This window comes from Erigeron canadensis, chromosome 1, assembly GCF_010389155.1.
Source record: "Erigeron canadensis isolate Cc75 chromosome 1, C_canadensis_v1, whole genome shotgun sequence".
Lineage (NCBI taxonomy): Eukaryota > Viridiplantae > Streptophyta > Magnoliopsida > Asterales > Asteraceae > Erigeron > Erigeron canadensis.
Genome location: NC_057761.1, coordinates 36,557,456 through 36,581,215, shown reverse-complemented (window position 1 = coordinate 36,581,215; position 23,760 = coordinate 36,557,456). Strand labels below are relative to the sequence as shown.

The 23,760-nt window shown below is 34.5% G+C and overlaps 1 protein-coding gene across 2 annotated transcripts in view; it reads left to right on the top strand.

Moving 5' to 3' along the window:
• Positions 1-761: 761 nt before the first annotated feature.
• The window catches only part of LOC122597898 (cytochrome P450 CYP72A219-like), a 59,516-nt gene continuing 36,517 nt past the window's right edge, over positions 762-23,760 (top strand). Inside the window, exons 1-5 of one of the 2 annotated variants that reach the window (XM_043770487.1) lie at positions 762-1,056; positions 1,551-1,771; positions 1,852-2,096; positions 2,247-2,631; positions 2,947-3,485. In XM_043770487.1, coding sequence (XP_043626422.1) covers positions 774-1,056; positions 1,551-1,771; positions 1,852-2,096; positions 2,247-2,631; positions 2,947-3,372 — 1,560 coding nt within the window. In that variant the 5' untranslated portion in view covers positions 762-773 and the 3' untranslated portion in view covers positions 3,373-3,485. Of the gene's footprint in view, positions 1,057-1,550; positions 1,772-1,851; positions 2,097-2,246; positions 2,632-2,946; positions 3,486-23,760 lie in introns of those variants that run through there. The other variant, XM_043770493.1, reaches the window with a different exon arrangement.

The window sequence follows — 23,760 nt, the reverse complement described above, 5'->3', positions numbered from 1 at the left end:
GAGTGGTTGAATTTTATAGCTAAAAGAGAGTGAAACTAGCTTTTGTTTAATCAAAAGTTGTGTTGGTTTGGTTCATTAATGGGAGTAGCCTAATAGATCAGTAAATACTTTCGATGTTCATTAATCGGCTTTGTAATAGTATTAACTTATTTTACGTATGCCAACTTTACGAGTTTATGTGGATTATTATTTTGTCTATGCTCCCAAAAAGTGTAGGATGGCCGACGTTATATTGTGTTTGCATAATACGAGCAGAATGTTAGTGACATTTCTAGTTGGGTTTAAGTTGGAGTAACGGCGCACAAAGGAGAGGGCAGTGAGTAGTGACGTAAAGGTTAAATAAGTTGGTTATATCTTGTTGCATGTGCTAGAATAACCATTACTTTGATTTTTAGACACTATGTAAAAATGTAATAACTTATAAATAAAAGATATATTTTATGATAAATAAAGCTCTAACAAACTGAACAAACACAAGCAATATTTTGTTTATATTCGTTCATTTTATGGGACTAGAGGGTTCTCATTTTTTTTTTTTTAAATATAATCATTTTATTCAAATTAGATTAGAAGATGTGCTCAAGATACCTTATAGCTACGGGAAGATGCCAAGTTTCATTTTTGTTTTGTTTTTTGTGCATTATTCAATTTTGCTTATTGTGATTACTCTAACCTAGGGAGTAAAGTGAACATTATTCACGAATAAAAGAAATCGATTTCGCTTCTTTATATTGGTGTCACCAAATAAAGTCTAACAAAAAATAAAATAAAATATGGAAGCAGCAGGTACTTGGTATCACGGTGTGGGAGTGGGAGTTGGAGTGATACTGGCGTTGACCACATGGATTTTCTTAAATCACATGTGGTTTAAACCAAAAAGGATTGAGAAATCATTAAGAGCTCAAGGCTTGAAAGGCAGTTCATACAGATTCATGTTTGGAGATTTGAAAGAAACGGTTCTCATGACGCACCAAGCTAAGTCTAAACCCATCCATCTTACAGACGATATCGTCCCTCGTGTCTCGCCCTTTTATCTTAAATCTATTGCTGCTTATGGTACGTATTCGTACCCATGATCACTTAGATATATATGCTAATTCTTTTTTATTTATTTTTTTTTGCAATTTTTAGTTATCCACACATGTATAATAATGAAAAATGTTAAATTGGGTATAAAATATTTATAGATAAAAGCTCATTTAGACTCGTGAGTTTTATTATACGGTAGTTAAATTTCTAACTCTGTGTGCCCGACTTGATTACTTATCCAAGCTTGACTTGAACTTGTTTAATTTTTAGATGAGTCATCAAGCTCAAGTAAGTCACAAAGTAGCTCGGTTCCTTTACACCCTAGTTACTCAAGTTTGACAAATGTTAGTGAGCAAATGAAAGAAAAGTTAATTTAAGGGTTATTTAATTATCTTATGTAACAACCTAAATTTTGGCAACTTACTTTTTGTGTTTTATTTAATCATCGTACTTGATTTGTAAAAGTAATGATATAATTGTTGTGATTTTTTACAAAAAATTTGTGGTTTATAAATGTATAGGTAAGATTTGTTTTACATGGTTGGGACCAAAACCAATGGTGCACATAACAGAACCAGAAATGATAAGAGAGATCTTGAATAACTATCCTGTCTTTCAAAAGTCAAGAGGAGGAAATCCGTTAATGCGGATACTAGTGAGCGGACTACTTGACACCGAAGCTCAACAATGGGTAAAACATAGAAAAATCATCAGTCCTGCATTTCATGTGGATAAGCTCAAGGTTCCTCACTACACATCTTGTCTTGATTATTGCTTTAATTGCATTGTTGATTTGCTAAACGTTTTTGTGTATGTGTGTAGTATATGGTGCCTGCTTTTTATGTTTGCTGCAATGAGATGATAGCAAAATGGGAAGCTATGCTAACTGAAGGAAACTCGTGTGAAGTTGATGTGTGGCCGCATCTCCAAACAATGACAAACGATGTAATTTCACGTGCAGTGTTTGGTAGTAATTTTCAAGAAGGAAGAAAAATATTCGATCTTCAGCAACAATTGACAGAGTTGGTTTTAAAAGCCGCACAGTCGATGTATATTCCTGGATTAAGGTAACTTTTGCAGTTGGGTGATACAAATTATTTTACCTTTGCATTAAAGAAAAGTAAAATTAGTTATATTCCTGGTTTAAGGTGTTTCCTTTTATTAAACAATGGATCTAATTGTATGTAATGTCAATACTAACTACTACCATTTTATAGGTTTTTGCCAACAAAGTCCAATAAGAAAATTAAAGAGATTGACCGAAAAGTGAAAGCTTCGGTAAAGGGTATTATTGATACACGAGTTGCCGCGATGAAAGCTGGGGAAAATAGCAACGATGACCTTTTGGGATTTCTGCTGAATTCCAACTATCAGGAAATTAAACAAGACAGGAATAAGAACTCGGGTCTAACAACAGAAGAAATCATTGAAGAATGCAAGCTTTTCTATCTTGCAGGGCAAGAGACTACACTAAATTTCCTTGTTTGGACTATGGTTCTCTTAAGTCAACACACGAATTGGCAAATACATGCTAGAAATGAAGTTTTACAAGTTTTCGGTGATAATGAGCCGGATTTTGAAGGATTAAGCCATCTAAAAGTCGTAAGTCATTTTGTACCTAATTTTCTACACATATATTGACTACAACAGGGCATCCCATGGGCTATCTGGATGAGTTGGGTTGACCCACAATAACTTTTTATACTTTAAGAATAAAATTTCATTTATTCAGTATTTTAAAAAATATATTTTATTTAAAAATTAAATTAAGTTTCGTTTTAACATATCAAGTTTGGAGATTTCATGTATTTGATTATTTCTTGGATGACTATCAACCCGTATCACCGAAGTTGACCCATTTGAAGGCAAATGGTTTTAAATTGTCAAGTATGATACCAGTTACCTTTTGTGTAACAGGTAAGTATGATTTTCAATGAAGTTCTCAGGCTATATCCGCCAGTAATCAATATAGACCGGAAGGTACATAAAGAAACCAAATTAGGAGATCTAGTTTTAGCCCCAGGAACTCTCCTTAAAATAAACACTCTTCTTTTGCACCATGATCGTGAGATATGGGGTAACGATGTGAAGGAGTTCAAGCGCGAGAGATTTTTTGAAGGTGTTTCTAAGGCAACTAATGGACAACTATGTTACCTCCCATTTGGAGGAGGCCCGCGTCTATGTATAGGGCAGAACTTTGCCATATTACAAGCAAAAATGGTACTTGTGATGATTCTACAGCGATTCTCTTTTGAACTGTCTACGTCGTATTCACACGCCCCACATATTGTTCTAACGCTTCAACCTCAACTTGGTGCTTACTTGATTTTACGCAAACATTAACACAGATGTTTGAGTTTGTTTATGTTTATTTTGGGGATGGTATATATGATGATTCAGTTGTACCATATAATGATCGTACATATATATATATATATATGATGATATATACAACATTGCACACTATGAATATTTCATGTTTTAGAATATACATTTTAAATATTTGCTACTAATGTTATCACATAATTAGTTATATTCTTTCCGAAAACATGAATAAATCAAAGTCAGCATGATTTTCTGTATTAATACCTAAGTAAAAAGTCAAAGTAATGACATGGTTTTATAGCGTTGACTTTACTTCTTAAACACTCATACAGTGTAATTAGAAAATTTTCTGAGTTCTTCAGTGGTGTTCATCAGTGATGAGATCATCATGGATTTTTAGTGCTTATTGGGCCTTGTTTCTCATGTTGTCGTTCTTCTCACCCATTGCTTTTTTTGAATCAAATCCGCCTCAAGTTTATTACAGTAACCTAGTTAATGTCACACATAAATATAAACAAAGAAGTTATATTACGTTTTTAATTGGAGTTTGGCTATCTTCAATTCTCTGTTGAGCCCTATGGGCACTTGAAATTAGTTTTAGTAGCTAATTGGAGGTTGAAGACATGGTAACCGACCTTACAGATTTTATCTGTGAGTGTAGTTATCCTTTGATTTTATTGGTGAACAATGGGCAACCCAACCCTCGGTTGTTCTGTACGAGTTCAAGATTTTATCACACTCAGGAATGTCAAGTACTTCATCTCTACTGCAGAATGAAGATGGTGAATATGGAGACTTGCAAACTAGCATGTCTGAACGATTGCTCATGCAGATATTTCTATTGGGGACTGTTATTTATGTTCTCAGCTCTATGAAGTATGAACTCTAATCCTAATGGAAATTCATCAGAATGTTTCCGTACCAGTGCCGGTCCTGAGGATTCGGATGTTCAGTGGTAGAAACATGCCCATATCAAAAAACTTTATACGGAGTATGATACAACACAAGTCACCAATTCTATTAAAGTTATAAATTTACAATTTGGGAAGTTAAACTTCAAAATGAAATTGCAATTTACAAATCACTTATAATGATGTTTACGTGCATTTTTTTGATGCAAATATTTTAATTTTTTCCTCATAATTTATATTAGCTACTCACTTACTCTCAATACTTAAAATTACTAACCTGTTTACACAGTGATTGTACATATATTAAGGGGCATAATATAGACGACTATCACCTGGTGTATATCTTTGACTTTGATACACGAGTATTATTTCTCTGACTTTGGTCTTTATAATATATGATTCCTTTGACTCTAATCTTCTAGACTCTAATCTTTTACATCTCTTATCTCTGCATTCCAATGGCGACACTTTTCTTTTATTTTTTCAAGGGTATTACGATCGAAGAAACCACAGCGAAATCATCAATATATATCTCCACTATTCTTGTATTTTTGGCCGGCAATATATCAATATATCGCCTCTTTTTTTTTTTTTTTTATCCACGAAAGTATATTTGAAGGGTTCTTTTGATTGGGAGTATGGCTGGAAGCCTAGAAAGCTATTATACGTAAGTGGCGTTTGGTTATCGTTTTTGTGTTAATATTCTCGTAATAATTAAAGGTGTAATATGGGCTTTGAATTTCAAACCATATGAACCTAGTAATGGATAACCTGGACTTTTACATCTCTGCCCCCCTCTGAAATGCTGCTCAGGGCTGTAGCTCAGCTGGCCCAGCATCAGGGCCAGCCCTGTTCCGTACTCATAAAAGTTCACGCACAGTCGCACACTATTTAAACGACATGTCTTCCCAATAGACTAAAGCAGGCCGGATAGTAGTAACCTTTGATTGACAAATGTGGCACATTAGACATGTCTTCCCAATAGACTAAAGCAGGCAGGATAGTAGTATTCTTTGATTGACAGATGTGGCACGTTATTTAAACGGACATGTCTTCCTTTTAGTTTAATTTAGATAACTTTTTAAAGATGCACCACATGTTTTTATGCATGCGTCACATTTTTTTATCACAAGGAATATGAGTTGCATGTGTAAAACGTGTGCCACATATTTTGGTGAGAATGCCCCCTAACTCCTCAAAACAACAAAAATGCACCGCACATAAACCTGTATGAGCCACATATAAGCACCTGACAGCAAAAACACTCATTTTGACACTTCAAACAACTTACAAACTTTCACGAATCATTTCCACGCTTCAAATCAAGTTGCTAAATTTCAAAATGAACTAAAGACACATGATTCAACTTAAAGAAAGCTTTCATTCAAATAACCATAACCAAGTCTTCATCTTCACAACCAAATGGGTCAATTGCCAACCCAAGTAGTCAAATGACCATTTATCACAATGTCAACATACCAATTCACAAATTCATGACTCTAAGACTCTAGAAAATATCATTACAACATTTACATTAAATTTCTAGAGCCAAGAGTTAGAGGAGATTAATTATGATTTCTAGAAAAAGCACCATTTCTCTGTAGACGATTATACCTTCAAGAGTACAATCAACTTCAAGTTCAACTAATCCTTCACTTGCTACCACTTTCACTTCACTCTATAAAAAGATAAGCAACTAAAAGAGTAAGCTAATGCTTAGTAAATAATTTTACATACATTTACACATATGTTGGAGGGCAAACATATAAGGGCTCTCTTATATAGCCATACCATCTATATCATACTCACCTTATGCAAAATCACACAAAAATGGATCCATAATAATCAACAAATAACTCACACGCACAATTTGAGTGGACATCCACAATACTCATACGTTCGTATATGCGTAGACTCCATGTAACTCTACACACATAAGTATGTAGACAACAACAATGTCCAATTGTTCACTACTTAGGCCTTATAACGCTGAATCAGTTACAAGACATGGAGTCCACCATCACCTTGTAATTGACCCTACCCATATATAGATGTATGAAAGAAAACTCACCTCAAACTCGAGAACCAAAATCAAGATGACCACACCACAATCAAAAATGATTTCAATATAGCAAGTTAAATCATAAATCGCACATAAGGCCATCTAACCCATATCACATACAAGGCTATGAAACTACAACCACTAATTTCACTAGCATTCTCATGTCCATTTTTCAAAACTTGCATTGTTGTGGAGTTGCCTCATTACTCAAAAGCTCATTTTTATTTATAAATAATATGTTCATCATCAATACAGGGCTATTCCACCAATTACACTAAAATCACCATTTCTATATTATGACCAAGAAGTCATCAACCATATTTCCTATAATTTAAAACATGTAACTCAACAACAATATTCATTTTATGGAAAGATATTGAAAAAATGATAGAATTACAACCATTCCAGCTGAAAATAAAAATTTAAAGTAAGAACCCTAATTTCACGAATAATTAACTGATAGGAATCCTTAGCTTCAATAAACAAACCCTAGATAGGGAAATAGAAAATTTCAATTTCTTCTTCCTCCCTCTTTGATATTTTTGGCCCTCGCACATTCTTCACACCAAAATCCTCAAATTTTTTATTAATGTAAAAGTAATTAATATAAATGCGTGCGGTGTAATTATTTTATAGTTTGAGAGATGTATGTTGTAAATAAATTCATTAAGAGTATTATATATATCTCTCTATATAACTAAGAGAGGATATGTTTTTGATTATGTAGCAATCATCTTTGTTTGCCATCTAGGATTTTGGCTTATGTGTCATTCTTTGGTTTTTAAGCACCTTTTCAATAAGATAGTCATCAATTAATTAACTAACTAAATATAAATATATTATCTATTACTTAATTAATTAAGTTACCTTTAAATATAAATTAATTACTATTTTTTTAAATACAAAAGCTCTATATTTTATTTTTGAAAAATTTGAGAGTTCCGTCCAAATTAGTGTTACGACCTTTATGTAATATTAAATTAATATACAATCAGTTATATTCCATTTTATTCTATGTTGATCCTAATCATGCATAAATCAAAACAAATATATATATTTTATCTATAATTTTTACTTCAAGATATCAATATTAATTTCATCTTCTTCTTTAAACTATTTTTACTATATATTCTAAAAACATAATTATTATTTAATCAATGTGTTAACTTTTATTGACAAAAACTATGGTTTGTTTAAGATAAAAAAATACGGTCTTATAAGGAGCTTATGATATTAGTTAATTAATTAGTATTAAAGTATTGATATAACTATACTTAATAAATACGTTTACATTTGGATGTATTATATATTGCTACGATATTGTAGTTTTATAATTTTAAATCTAAAAGATACATTATTATTTAACAAGAATTATTTACCATGCAACGCATGAGTTTAATCTAATAGGTATATATTAGTTGAAAATATTTAAATTAGTGAATAAAGAAGTGTATTTTAAGTGTTTTAAAGGTTAACAATTAAAACAAAAGTGAAAGATAGTTTATTTTATACGAGAGTAAGGTAATATTACATATAATTTGAAAAGTATCTGGAAAAGTTTTAGATACAAAGAAAGGTAAAATGATTATGAGTATGAGACGGGTTCAAAAAGTAATGATTGAAATGTACGAGTAATTAATGTGTAGGAATTGAGAAGGAAATGAGACGGGTTCAAACAGTAGGAACTGTGAATAATGTGTAGGAAATGAGAAGGAAATCGGTAGATATTTTACATGAGAAGGAATTATAAGTTGTCGACTATTATAGCTAGCATTATAGCATTATTGATATTGACTTGGCGTCAATTTTTCCATCAGGACTCGTGCGTATAGTTAGTTACATACTTCTTTGATCTAGCTCCTTAATTATTCTTCGATCGATCAATTCATTGGTTGGTTGTAAATTAAAGTATTGGTAGTGTTGTTTAATTTAATAATTACCAGTACGTCCGGTTGTCCGTCCGTTCGTCATGATGAGAAGTAGTAGTGCATCCTCCTCCTGCTCCTCATGGATTATTAATTTTCTCATCATCATTTTATCTACTTTCTACTCACTACTCGCCGCCACTACTGCTCAGCCACGACCACCATCATATCCTTCTACTGCAAATCTTTCCACCACATGGACCCTCAATGATACCGCAGATTCCTACTATGTATATGACAATGTACCTCTCACTTCCTTGCGATCTTCATTCTTACTGATCTATATTATACACCTTCTCCCTTAGTTTGGTCAGCCAACAGAGACCATACAGTCAAGAAAAACGCGACACTGAATTTCACTGCAGCTGGAGAACTGGTGGTATGTGATGCAGATGGAAAAATGGCTTGGACCACCAACACTGCAGGGAAATCTGTTATCGGAATGAACTTAACTGATACTGGTAACCTGGTGTTGTATGGTGTCAATAACCACATCGTTTGGCAATCTTTTGATCACCCGACCGACTGTTTGTTACCTGGGCAAAGGTTGTTTCAAGGTGAACAGCTAATATCATCAGCAAATAGTCAAAAAGATATGTTCTCCCTTCAAGTCACCGATGAAGGTTTGTATGCTTATATTGGATCAAACCCACCTCTGGCCTATTTTAGTTTTAACACTTTTCAACCATTTAATGAGACAAAAACAAATAGAGGAAATAAAAGTTATGTTAAGTTTTTAAATGGGAGTTTGTCTTTATTCATTCATTATGCCGAGCCAAGTGATCCTGATGTTAGGTTTCCCATACCTCAAGCATCATCGACTCAGTATATGAAACTGATGCCAGATGGGCATTTAAAAGTGTTTGAGTGGCAATCACACGATTGGAAACCAGTCTCTGATGATCTACTTACCTATGAAAATATAGGAGAGTGTGGTTATCCTTTGGCTTGTGGGAGAAACGCCCTTTGCTTCAATAATGGTAAGACACAATGTGTTTGTCCCGTATCAAACTCCCCGGGGATAGAATATTTCCGAGCAGTAAACAACGACCCCAACCTCGGGTGCTCTGAAATTACTCCTCTCACGTGTAATATTACCCAAGATGAAGGTTTTATTGCAGTCGAGAACGGCACCTACTTCACGTTCACTGCCGACTTGAAGAATGTGAATGTAACGAAATGCAAACAAGCATGTTTGAAAAATTGCTCATGCAAAGCAGCTCTATTTCGGTATGATTATGACAGCCATTCAAGTGGAGAATGTTATCTACCTTCTGACCTGTTTACAGTGGCTACTGATCCATATAATAATTATAGTTACAATAAACTTATAGTGTTTATAAAAGTCCAGAATGCAAGCGCACCTTCTTTGTCTACATCTCCTACTCCTTTTGCACTTAGGTCCCCAGCTCCTTTTGTGTCACAAAGGAGGAAAAACCGAGTTGCAAAAGTCCTAGCTCCCGCCATTGGAATTCCTCTTATTGTGGTGATAGGTTTTGTTATGTTTGTTGTCCACAAGAAAAGACAATACTCTGAAACGGAAGAAGAAGAAGAGTATTTTCATCAAGTACGAGGAATGCCCACTCGGTTTACCTATGGGGAGTTGAAAACTGCCACTGAGAATTTTAATAAAAAGCTTGGTGAAGGAGGATTCGGAACAGTTTTTGAAGGGATCCTGGAAGATGGTTCCAAAATTGCAGTTAAATGTCTTGAGGGTCATGGGCAGGTCAACAAATCATTCCTAGCCGAGGTTGAATCAATTGGCAGTATTCACCATGTGAATTTAGTGAGGCTCAGAGGATACTCTGCCTGGAAATCTTAACGGCTTCTCGTATATGATTTCATGAGTAACGGGTCATTAGATCGTTGGATCTACCATGGAGATCTGGGGCGTGTACTCGACTGGGAATGCAGAAAAAACATTATTCTTGATATTGCCAAAGGATTAGCATATCTCCATGAAGAATGTAGGCAACAAATCATCCACCTTGACATTAAGCCTCAAAACATACTACTAGACGACAAGTTTAATGCCAAGGTTTCTGATTTTGGGTTGTCCAAGCTCATTGAGAAAGACCAAACCCATGTGATGACGACCATAAAAGGAACCCCTGGCTATATCGCACCAGAATGTTGGAGCAGCTCAATCATCACTGAAAAAGTGGATGTATATAGCTTTGGTATTGTTCTCTTGGAGATCTTATGTGGAAGGAAAATATTTGATAGATTATTTTCAGAAGAAAACTGGCACTTACTCGCCGTCTTTCAAAAAAGCTGGGAGGATGGAACGTTGTTAGATTTGGTTGACAAGTACAGTGAAGATATGCAAGCAAATGGTGTAGAGGTGGTGGAGATGATGAAAGTAGCTTCGTGGTGTTTACAAACCGATTTTACAAGAAGGCCTTCCATGTCATCTGTTATTAAGGTGTTGGAAGGAGGAATGAGTGTCGAGTCGAATCTGGATTACAACTTTACAGATTTTAGAATGCATATTAAAACAACAATTGCACAAGAAAAAGAGCTGACACAGCTGATGCCTTCTATTCTTTCAGGGCCAAGATAAGTAGCTATGTTTATTTATATGCATCCTTTGAATTGCCAATTCTACTAAAAGTGTACTACTACTCAATAAACTTTACCATATTGATGTCTTTAAATTCTTACGTATATTCATCAATTTAGACGAGTAAAAAAAAAAAATCACATTTTGGTCTCCACAAAAGTATTTGAACAAAACAAAATTTAGTGGTATGACTTATTATGAGCAAGAAGGGGTCAAGACATCAACATATGACCTTGGTATTATTTTAAAGGGCTTATGGAGGCACATCAATTTGGATTAAAACGACACTGCTATACATTAAGGTTATTAATATATAACCATTTGTTATATAACCTTTCTTTTCCAAGGCGGCATGAAAGTTCTTCTTTGGCCAGGTCCATCGCCATCTGTTGCCAATATAATTCGAGGTGCCTATATATACATGAAATTAAACAACCATAAACCATCGTCTTGGTAGCAGGCCGGGACTAATTAACATTCAAGCTAGCTAGCAAGCAAAAGATCATGCTTATGTACCTTATCAAGATAATCGTTGCAGTCCGATAGATACTTAAATGTGGTTTTCTAATCATACAAAGTTGAATTGAATAAATTAATTTATAAGAAGCTAGCTTATAATTCAATTGAGAAAACTTCTAGATATTAAGGGGCAGATACTATATTTGTGTAGAGATTGCAAGATAATTATGAAAGTTCACATTAAAAAGAGTAAATTTTAGTTCTACATATTTTTTAGTGTTAATAAATTTCTACATAATTTTAGTTCTATATATTTACACACATTAAAGCGTAATAAAATTTTTAATTTATTCACACTAATTAAAATTGTGGACAAATATAACATTATTTTTAGTGACATCATAATCTATAAGTACACAAAAATACAAATAATAAGGAAGAACACTAAAAAGTCCTTTAAAGTATATAAGATGACTTTTTCTAATGAAAGATGGTGAAACTTTAAAAACGCTCATATAATTTTAATAACTTATTGATATATGTTTTTTTGTGATAAAACATTCTACATGAATAGATTGATTTTATGATTTGAAAAAGGAGGGAGAAATGTACGGTCCATACTAATTATTGCGTTTCTTCAAATGTTTTTAAATAATCCTTCCTTATAGTACTTAATTTAAAAGAAAAAAAAACCTGAAAATATCCTTATCTATATCCCTATTTATGCTCCCTTATAAAAGGAATTGGGATTAAGTATTAAGAACTTGACGTGACAAAAATACCGTTCAACTTAGTACATCTATACTCCCATATCGACCTGGTCGGACTAAACTACCCTCCTCACCAAGAGAGACACACAAAAAATCCATTTCTCGATCACTTTCTGCTTTTCTCTTTCTACACACACAAAAAAGCCCTAAATTGATCGATCAGTTTGTCGATCAGTATCTCTACCCGTTCCCCATGTCTCTTTCTCTATCAGCAAATGATTTGCCATCGCCACCGCCATCAAAATCAATAGAGTTATGACTTTTTTTACAACAATCTATTAATTACGTCATCAATCGATAAAGGTATGTTTTTTTTACAGAGATCTGTTAATTACGTCATCAATCGATAAAGATTGTTGTCGAAAAACATTTACATATATAAATATACTATATTTTTGTTTGATAATGAAAGGATGAATTTTTTATTTGTGTGTTCTTCCACTGAAGTTGTAGCTATGATCGGGGTTTCATAATAAAACGATGGTGATGGCAGCGGTTGATATTGGGATGGTGATGGCGATAAAGATGGGGCGGTGATGAGTGATGACGCTGCAGATCGGAATCTCGGATATGGGGTTGGTAATGGTGTCGGAAAAGAGTTATTTTTGTTGATGTACGTTGATGTGACAACAGCAACTTAGATTTGATATGTCGTTTAGATTGAGACATTATGTTAATTTATGTCGTATCTATATATGTAATTGATAGATTATGGACTTTATGTTTTAGTAATGATCGGTTACATGTTTTGGTGTTATATATATGTGTTATGATGTTTGTTGTGTGATATACAAGTACAAACATAATATGTGTTAGGATTCCTTAATAACACTTAGGAATATAACTAAGTCTTATATCTAACGAAGATAAGGTATATCTTCGTTAGAGACAAACGAAGATAAACTTCGTTTGGTACAAACGAAGATTAACTTCGTTACATGGGCTGGGCAGCTAAGTTCGTAAGAACAAAGCCCAGCAAACCCAGTTCGACCTGAAACATATATATACGAATGAATACCCTAAAATAAACAACACATTCGACAGATACGTACTCCAGACATCTAAGTTCGTTCTATACCATATAGAAACGAATATAGCATAATACGGCTGATTATTTACTTGATAATTAGCGATATATCCGTTTACTAATCAAACTAGTTATCTCGTGAGGATTCCGCACTCACGACATAATCATAGACGATCTCGAGAGCGATCTGTAGCTATCGAGGGACTCACAATTTTCATTGTTAAATACGAGTATATTTTTCAAATTTATTTTGTTGTGTAACAACGTACATTAATATATGAATAATGAATTGATGACATATCTCGAATGGGAACATAGTCGTCTGTAACAATCTTGGAAGCAAATGTAGGATGGTAATGGAAACTTCTTTAGATGTAGCGAGGGATTTGTTGTTCTATCTATCTTTTGGACCTTTACGATGTTATGTATTCTCAAGATTCGTGATATCGTCATGATAGAGTGATACAGAGAAAGGACATTGTGTTGGTTTTTTTAGGTTGCCGCAATGTCAAAATTAAAAGTCCGGAAACAGTCCACTGCAGACGACGAGGATATGGATCCCTTGGTATATATACATTTCATTATTTGTTGTTCATTCCAGATGATATCTCACTAATTGTTTTTGTTTTTTTTTTCTTGCAGATGATGGCGCTTTATAGTCCTTTAAAAATGCATAAGCACCATTCTTTTTAGTTAAAAGATTTTAATTTATTCTGGTTATCGTATACTTTTTAATCGAAAAAAATTGACGACGGCCGTCGCCACCAATCATCACCACCATTCATTCCATCAGCAACATCATATCCGACACTCAACAAATTAATCAGCCCATTCATTGAACCTTGCATACGATGGCTGAGAATATGGTATTTTCAAAACCCTTTTTTAAAATAATTTCTGTTAATACTTTGTCTAAAGATTCTTGCCATTCAATAACAAAAGGATGTAGTGAATGTTCTTTATTATTTTGGACCATTTTTATGTTTGATAAACTAGAATCTCATGTGTAAACAGAGTTGTGATTGGATTCAATGTCCTTTATAAATGTAGTCGTATGATGCAAGTATCATTCATGTGGTACTTATGAGTCATCGGGTTATGTTTTATCTCAAACATTTCAAATGGGTCAAATAAAAAAGTTGACTATACAACATACAATTCTAAAATTCATAGTATTACTCATACTTTACTAGAACGGATTTTATGAAATTCATAAGTTAATCCTTATTCCTTATGCTAATTAAATTGTATCAGGAGTACAATTTAGTAATTAACCATTTCAATTGTATATAAATACATACTTTGCAGGTCGGTTTCTCTATATATAGATGAAATACATGTTTGTACTTTGCTGTCGTGAAATCACACTCTGTAACCAACATATTCATCTAAAAAGGCGGTTATAGAATTCCGCCGTAACATGCGATATTATGCTCGTTTGAGTAAAAGAGTATTTTACAAATTCGAAATTTAAGTGATTAAGATATGTGAATAACTGAGTACCACATATACACGCTCATAACACTATTAAGAGTCAAAAAAGTGATTAAAATGTACGAGTAATTGAATATCTCACACACTCATGAGCGTATGAGACCGGTTCAAACAGGGAGTCAGTGATTAAGATATTTGGATAATTGTGAGTATATGGTACGAAAATGTGTCTGTGCGTTGCGGCGGTGAGATGGTGGGGGTGATAAGTCAAGTCATAAAGTATGATAGCCAAATGCTTTAGCTGTACGAGCTCCGCTATCGGATTTAAAAACTTGTTGAAAGTGTATCGAATGACAAGTCTAATTAAAAAGCATGAAATTTTAAGAACACTCATACAATTTTTATAATTTATCGATACACAGTTTTTGAAATAAAAGATTTTGAATAAATTAGATGAATAAAATGATTTATGGATGAGAGAGAAAAAAATGAGTGGTTAAGATATGAGGAGAGAGAAAATAATAAGTGGTTGAGATTTAAAGTTATTATAGGTATATTATGTAGAGATATTTAAATTGGTGAGTAAAGAATATGAGTACTTTGGTAGTTCAAATCATCTTTTAAAAACAATGACAAAATACTTTATAAGATAGTATAAGATAGTATTAGATAAGATTAATGAGTCCAAATACGAGTATATACTTAGACTTAAAAAAAGACGATCACCCCACACATTGTACAACAACGACTGCAATTTTGTCGATGATGTGTAGGAAATGAGAAGGAAATTAGGAGGAAACTAAAAGCAGGATGTGATATGTTATCTGTAGATATTTTATATGAGAAGGAAATTATGAGTCGTAGTTGGGTATAGCTAGCTAGCATAATTGATATTGACTTGGTTTCAATTCTTCCGTCGATCAGGCCTGTTATCGATAGTATACATATCTTCGTCTTTGATCTCCTTAATTATTCTTCAATCAATTCATAATTTGGTTGTAACTTGTACAAGTATTAGTGTTGTTTAATTAGTACGTCCATCCGTCATGAGGACTGCATCCTCCTCTTCATGGATTAATTGTTGCTATAATTTTGTCATCATCTTATCTGCTTTCTACCCACTCACCCCCACTACTCGGCTAACATCATATTCTTCTACTGCAAATCTTTTTACCTTGTGGATCATCATTAACTAAAAATATAAACAAATACAACATTATTTATAGTGACATTATAATCCAAATTAATATATAAACAAAAAGATTAAAAGGTAGAAAAGCAATAAAAAGTATAAACCATACCCCCAAAAATATTTTACGTACAATAGAAACTAATTAAATGATTAAGATGTACAAATAATTGAAGACCATATTACACGCTCATGCATGCCGATACAATAAAAAACAAAAGATACAATTACAATAAAAGTGATGGACTCATTGCCCATAAAGACTATGAGAGATTAGCTTTCCCATGAAATCCAAAAAATTGATAATGAGGTAATGGAATGAAATACATCACCACATGCTTCGTCGATATCCCGATAAAACACGTACGTAGCTTCCAAAATTGTCATCAGAAAAGATTTTGTAGTATAGCAAGTAATATCACAAGTTAATTGTTGCTATATATATATATATATATATATATTAGATATAAGACTCGTGTCCAACACTGAACACAAGACTTACGACATTATTAATATTAGATATTAATATATATAACTCATAAAAGCTTACAAGTTCAAATTTAAAGATATCAATTTGATGAAATTGAACGGTGTAATTGGTTAATAAGTTATAAGTTCAACTGTTTTTAGTATCTATTAATAATAATTAATAATAAAATAATATCTATACTCCCTTATAAAGCAAACTGGCTTTAAGGGAGTAAGAACCTGAAATGTCCAATCTACCCTCCAACTTATTACATGTATACTTTCATTAAGAACTGTTACAAACTGCTTAGACAAATATGCCCTGGCTAATACTGAAAAAAAAACCCCTCTATAGAACTACTTATTTCCACAATTGTATATTCAAAAATATCTAAAATGTCTAAAAGTAACTTTGCTTTTCTCGGTAAGATACCAATGAATATAAAGAGGCTGTCAATAGATATACAGAAATGAAAGCGAGGTTCCATGATGATGCAACTAAACCAGAATAAGATTATCGATAGTTGGTTGATTATTTAGCTTTGTATATAATAACTTACAATTCATTTTTTTTTTTGAAATACGGGTAGACAAGTTTGTTTATATGTTGATAAATAAAGAAAAGTGGGTGATTTTTGATTGTTGTGTTTACATATTGATATTGATATCCCATCTTATTCGTCGTCACTATCACCCGTTGCCTCTACCGTCACACCGCTATCATCATCGCCGCCGCATCGCGCGGGCATCCATCTAGTAATATTAAAATAGTATAATTACTATTAAAATCTTAATATATTTACATTAAGTTTAATTTATTGGAAATTAATTAATTATATATGTATGTATATATATGATATTATTGGATATATATTAGTTATTATTTTATTGGATAAATATTAACTATTATTTTATTATTTATTTATTATATTGAAATTATTGGGTAAAAAGTGTAAATTTGTAATGGAAAACAAAAAAAAGTGTAAATTAAAGTCAAAATTGAAAATAAAAGTCAACATTAAGAAATCGAGAGCTGTGATTGGTCGTTAATATATTAGAACAACTGTGCTTTAGTATAATAAAAGATTAACTTTATCATAATTAATTTTGTCATCATTTTATTCCAACTAAAAACCCCTAATTTGATTTCGTATATACTACAAATAATATTAGAATTATCCACACTTATAGTTAGCGTAAAAAAAATATTTAATTTGTTTACGCTTTCATCTGTGTAAAATTATGTCGGACTAAAATGCACTAAAACTTGTGGTATTCTGATAGTTTATACTTTTTAGTGAATAATCTAATAATTAAATTATTAGTGAGTATTTTGGAGGCTAAAAATTAAAAAGATAAAAAAGAAAGAAAAAAAAAAGAGAAAGATAATTTGTTTTATATAAAATTAAGATAAAGATTAAGGGTAAATATTACATATAATTTCAAAGTTTTTGGAAATGTACTCTTTTACAGAGAAAGGTGAATTTTTTTTTTTTTAACATTCAAATCGAAAATTTTATTAATAAGAAACCAGCGAGAAACTAGAGGTACAAATTGAAAACAGAGAATACATGATACATAGGGAAATTCAAAAGTTGAACGAGCACCATTTAGGCAAGTCAATTATGTTGTTTGATGATCGGCTTGTTAACCACAGGTAGCTTAAGGTTTTGATTTCCCTTGCAGCAAAACGAAAAGGATGGATGTTTGTTTGAGTACAGGCTTTCGTTCCTTAGTTTCCATATAATCCAGCAGAATGCCAACACAACAAGGTTGATAATGTTGGGAAAAAGTGCATTTTTCCACCACTTTGGACATCAATAAATATATAGTCGTGTGACATATATCGCGAACCGTTTAGTGGGTTTTGTAGTCTTTGGCCAAGGCTACGTAACAAACTAAGATGCGTCCAAATTGGGTTAAAGGTGAATGAGATATCGAGTCTCAAAGTTGTGTGTTTAGTGCATAAGTTGGAGTTGGAAAAGCTTTGTCCCACATTAGTGTGGGATATAAACTTTTACTAGTTTATAAGTGGAGGTTTCTAAGCTATGTCAAGATCTTGTGTTGTGTTTTACTCTGGCTCCTACCCGCGCGTAGGAGGGGGGGGTGCAGAAAACAGGTTTCTGGGTCAAAAGTCTCTGAACCAATGTGTGTACGCACGAATGCAGCTCGAAAAACTGGGGCCCGTGCGAGAAGAAGCTTTTGGAACTCCTGAAACTGATGTCATAAATATCAGTTTTGTAACTCATGATAAATAATTAAATCACCATTAGTGCTAGTTAATTATTTGGAGTTACAATGTCCTATCAGGGACATGGAAAATACACAACAACAACAATACACAGAATTCGTTCATACCACATACACATTCTCTGCAATTTCGGTCACGAAACAACAACCATCCCTGTGCTCCATTCGTCTTTCAGGCAAGTGTTCAACGTCCGGCAGTACGCTGCTTTTAAACAGACGGCGAATCTGTTTAAGGGAATTGTGTCAAACACAAGCCCGGTTCTTCTTTATTGTTATTACATTTTCTTGTAATATATATATATATATTTAAGGAATTACATATTGTTATTATACTGTTATTTACAACAAACTTAAACAGATTGGTATAATAACAATTCGTGTTATTAACTTGTTGTATTCATCTTTCAGAATGGAATCTCAACCCATGTTTTCTGCTATTCCCACTCTGGGTGCTCCCACTTATGGTGTTCCCACTTCTGGGGTCTCTGCAGCTCCTGATGTGTCTGTGATTATGAAATCTGCTGTCTTTGTTACCACCATGATGGTTCCACCATTGCCTATAGGCGGTGGCAACTCAGGCTAAAAAGCCTCCAAAATTTGATGGTGGAAACTTCAAACGTTGGCAACAAAAGATGTTCTTTTACTTGATAACGTTGAACCTTGCGAGGTTCCTGACTGAAACCGCTCCCCAAGTCTCTGAAGGGGAGATGGATGCTCAAACTGTGAGCGCGATTCAAGCTTGGAATCATTCTAAATTTTTGTGCCACAACTATGTCTTGAATGGCTTGGTGGACTCGCTCTATAATGTTTATTCCAAAATCAAGACTGCCAAAGAATTATGGGAGTCGTTAGAGCGAAAGTATAAAACAGAGGATGCTGGCACCAAGAAATTTATGGTGGCTAAATTCTTGGATTTCAAGATGGTTGATTCAAAAACTGTCATGAGTCAAATTCAAGATTTGCAGATTATGCTCCATGAAATTCATGCTGAAGGAATGACACTGAGCGAGACATTCCAAGTTGCTTGCATGATAGAGAAACTGCCACCAAGTTGGATTGATTTCAAAAATTATCCCAAGCATAAGAGAAAGGAGATGACCATTGAAGATCTCGTTGTTCGTCTTCGTATTGAAGAAGACAACAAAATTGCTCAAAAGCAAAGCTATGTCCCAAACTCAGCAAAGGCTAATGTTGTTGAAAGTGGTCAATCTTCACGTGGTAACAAAGGCAAGGGACGGGTTGAGAAGAAAGGCAAAGGGAAAGGTCCAAGTCTTGGAGCCAAAGGTGGAATTGTGAAAAAGAAATTCCAAGGCACTTGCTACAATTGTGACAAGCCTGGTCATAGGGAAAATGAATGCAAGCAGTCCAAAAGAGAGAATACTCGCCAAGCTAACATGGTTGATGTGGATAATCTGGTAGCTATGGTCTCTGATCTCACTATGATGATCTCTGAAGTTAACTTGGTTGGTTCTAATACCAAGGAATGGTGGGTTGATACTGGTGCCACTCGCCACGTCTGCTCTGATAAGAATCTGTTCAACACCTTAGAGGAGGTCACTAATGATGAAAAACTCTTTATGGGAAACTCTGCCACTGCTGATGTGAAAGGCGAGGGTAATGTGATCTTGAAGATGACTTCTGGAAAAGAACTCACTCTGCAGAATGTGTTGTATGTTCCAGAGATTCGCAAGAATCTTGTATCTGGTTATCAGTTGAATAAGTTTGGTTTCAAAATTGTGTTTGAGTTTGATAAGGTCGTGTTGACCAAAAATGGTTTGTATGTTGGGAAGGGCTATGCCCTCAATGGTATGTTCAAAATGAATGTAATTGCTATCAATGGAATGAATAAGACCGGTACCAGTTCTGCTTACTTGCTTGAGTCTTCTAATGTGTGGCATGGTTGACTTGGTCATGTCAATTTTAATTCCATTCGTCGTTTGATTAAATTAAATAGCATACCAAATTTTCATATTGAATCAAATCATAAATGTGAAACTTGTGTTGAAGCCAAATTAACAAGGGCACCATTTAAATCGGTTGAAAGAGCTATCGAACCGCTTGATATGATACACACAGATGTGTGTGATCTAAAATCCATTCCCACGAGACATGGATTTAAGTACTTCATTACGTTTATTGATGATAACACGAAGTATTGTTATGTTTACTTACTGAAAAGTAAGGATGAGGCAATTGAGACTTTTATTGCCTACAAGAATGAAGTTGAGAATCAACTTGAAAGGAAAATCAAGGTTGTACGAAGTGATAGAGGTGGTGAATATGTCTCACCTTTTGCTGCATTCTGTTCACAAAATGGAATACGACATGAGTTCATTGCACCTTATTCACCTCAATCAAATGGAATGGCTAAACGAAAGAATTGAACCTTGAAAGAAATGGTGAATGCCATGTTGGTAAGTTCTGGTGTCAATCAGAACATGTGGGGGGATGCCATTCTATCAGCAAATTATCTTTTGAATAAGATACCCTACAAGAAAAAGGATGTGACCCCATATGAGTTATGGTGGAAGAGGAAACCATCCTATGAATATCTCAAAGTGTGGGGGTGCCTAGCTAAGGTAGCTGTTCCACTACCTAAGGCCCAAAAGATAGGACCCAAAACTGTTGATTGCATTTTTATTGGATATGCTGATCAGAGTAGTGCATACCGTTTCCTTGTGCATGAATCCAAGATCCCAGATATACACAGAGGATCGATAATGGAATCTAGGAATGCCTCATTCTTTGAAAATATCTTTCCATGCGTTGCAAAAGAATCTGGAAATTCGTCTAGGGTAGTCAATGAAAGTGTCCAAGATGAGACACCCAATGATCCAGTTCAAGAGGAACTGGAACAACCTGAGGAAGAAGAAATTGAGCCTAGACGAAGCAAAAGAGCTAAGACAGAAAAGTCTTTCGGTCCTGATTTCTACATTTATGTGGTGGAAAGTGAACCTCAAACTTACCGTGAAGCGGTAACTTCCTCAGAAGGGCCCCAATGGAGGAAAGCCATCAAAAGTGAAATAGATTCTATTTTACAAAACCATACTTGGAAGCTAGTGGATCTTCCTCTGGGATGTAATCCACTACGATATCGATGGATCTTCAAGAGGAAATTGAAGTCAGATGGCTCCATTGACAAATATAAGGCAAGATTGGTGATCAAGGGTTACAAACAGCGAAAGGACTTTGATTATTTTGATACATATTCGCCGGTAACTCGAATAACCTCGATCAGGTTGGTACTTGCCATTGCCGCCATTAGAAATTTGGAAGTTCACCAAATGGATGTGAAAACCGCTTTCTTGAATGGAAATCTTGAGGAAGAGATTTACATGGAGCAACCTGAGGGATTTATAGCTCCTGGGCAAGAAAAGAGAGTGTGTAAGCTTGTTAAGTCTTTATATGGATTAAAACAAGCTCCCAAACAATGGCATGAAAAATTCGATAATGTCATGCTTGAGTCTGGGTTCAAGATCAATGAATGTGACAAGTGTGTATATGTGAAAGACACACCAGATGGATATGTCATCTTGTGCCTATATGTAGATGATATGCTCATTACTGGAAGTAATGACAAAATGATAAAGTCTACAAAAGATCTCCTAAAGGCAAGGTTTGACATGAAAGACATGGGTTTAGCAGATGTGATTTTAGGGGTTCAAATCACATGAACCCATGATGGACTTGTTTTAAGTCAATCCCACTATGTGGACAAAATTCTTGAGAAGTTCAATGCAAATGACTCTAATGTAGCAAGGACTCCTATTGACACGAGTCAACATCTTGCGAAGAACAGAGGAGAGCCAGTTGAACAATTACAGTACTTAAGAATTATTGGCAGCTTAATGTATTTGATGAGTTGTACAAGACCAGACTTGGCATATGCTGTTAGCAAGCTAAGTAGATATACAAGTAACCCAAGTTCAAGTCATTGGAACTGTATGATCAGGTTACTTCGGTATTTAAGGTACACTCGTGATTATGGCTTGCATTACGGCATATATCCAGCAGTAATTGAAGGACATTGTGATGCAAATTGGATATCTGACACGAATGATTCCAGAGCAACAAGTGGGTATGTGTTTACACTTGGAGGGGCAGCCATATCGTGGAAATCGTCTAAGCAAACGGTTATTGCTAGATCCACGATGGAATCAGAGTTCATCGCTTTAGATAAAGCGGGTGAAGAGGCAGAATGGCTACGTCAGTTTATTGAGGATATACCAAGATGGCTTAGACCGGTGTCGGCCATATGTATACATTGTGATAGCCAATCGACAATTGGTAGAGCTCATAGCACAATGTACAATGGTAAGAATAGACATATCAGACGTAGACATAATACAGTACGACAACTAATCTCTACAGAAGTTATCACTATTGACTATGTGAAGTCAAAGGATAATACCGCGGATCCGCTAACAAAAGGCTTAAGCAGAGAGTTAGTTCAGAAGTCGTCAATGGGAATGGGACTGAAGCCCATGAAAGGCTAAGCTTATATGAAGGAAAACCTAACTCAGCTAACTGGAGATCCTAAGATCTGAGTTCAATAGGAAAACCTAATTGTATGAGCTGGCGAGGTCACTGTGGGGGGGATTTTATAAAAACCCACGCCTTACAAGGGAGTTTATTATAGGGCATAATAATCTTCCTAGTCCATTCCTAAAAGTGACAACTTATAAGGTTAAGCCTATGGCTTTTAATGATTCGGGTAGCCTACGTGGTGAATCACCTATGTGAGAGAGAAGTGGGGTCGCTTCTTAGGGTATTGATGGGGGCACAATACTTAACAGCTCTCGTAGAACCAGGCGCATGTCCAGGACCATAATGGACATAACTATGAGGACTTGACTTTGTCAGGGAGAGTCTTGTGTGAAGCGTATTGTCGCCTACACAAATGGCAGACGAGTTCAAAGACATCGATGTCTACTCAGAGCCAGTAGACTAAGTGCGTTTCATGAGCAAAGGTTCAAAGGGTTACACCTACCTTCGTATGCAAGATTCATCTGTTGAAATTTGAATGGGACACTGTTGTTTCTGAGATCGACCTCCATTCATGTGGGGGATTGTTGGGAAAAAGTGCATTTTTCCACCACTTTGGACATCAATAAATATATAGTCGTGTGACATATATCGTGAACCGTTTAGTGAGTTTTGTAGTCTCTGGCCAAGGCTACGTAACAAACTAAGATGCGTCCAAATTGGGTTAAAGGTGAATGAGATATCGAGTCTCAAAGTTGTGTGTTTGGTGCATAAGTTGGAGTTGGAAAAGCTTTGCCCCACATTGGTGTGGGATATAAACTTTTACTAGTTTATAAGTGGAGGTTTCTAAGCTATGTTAAGAT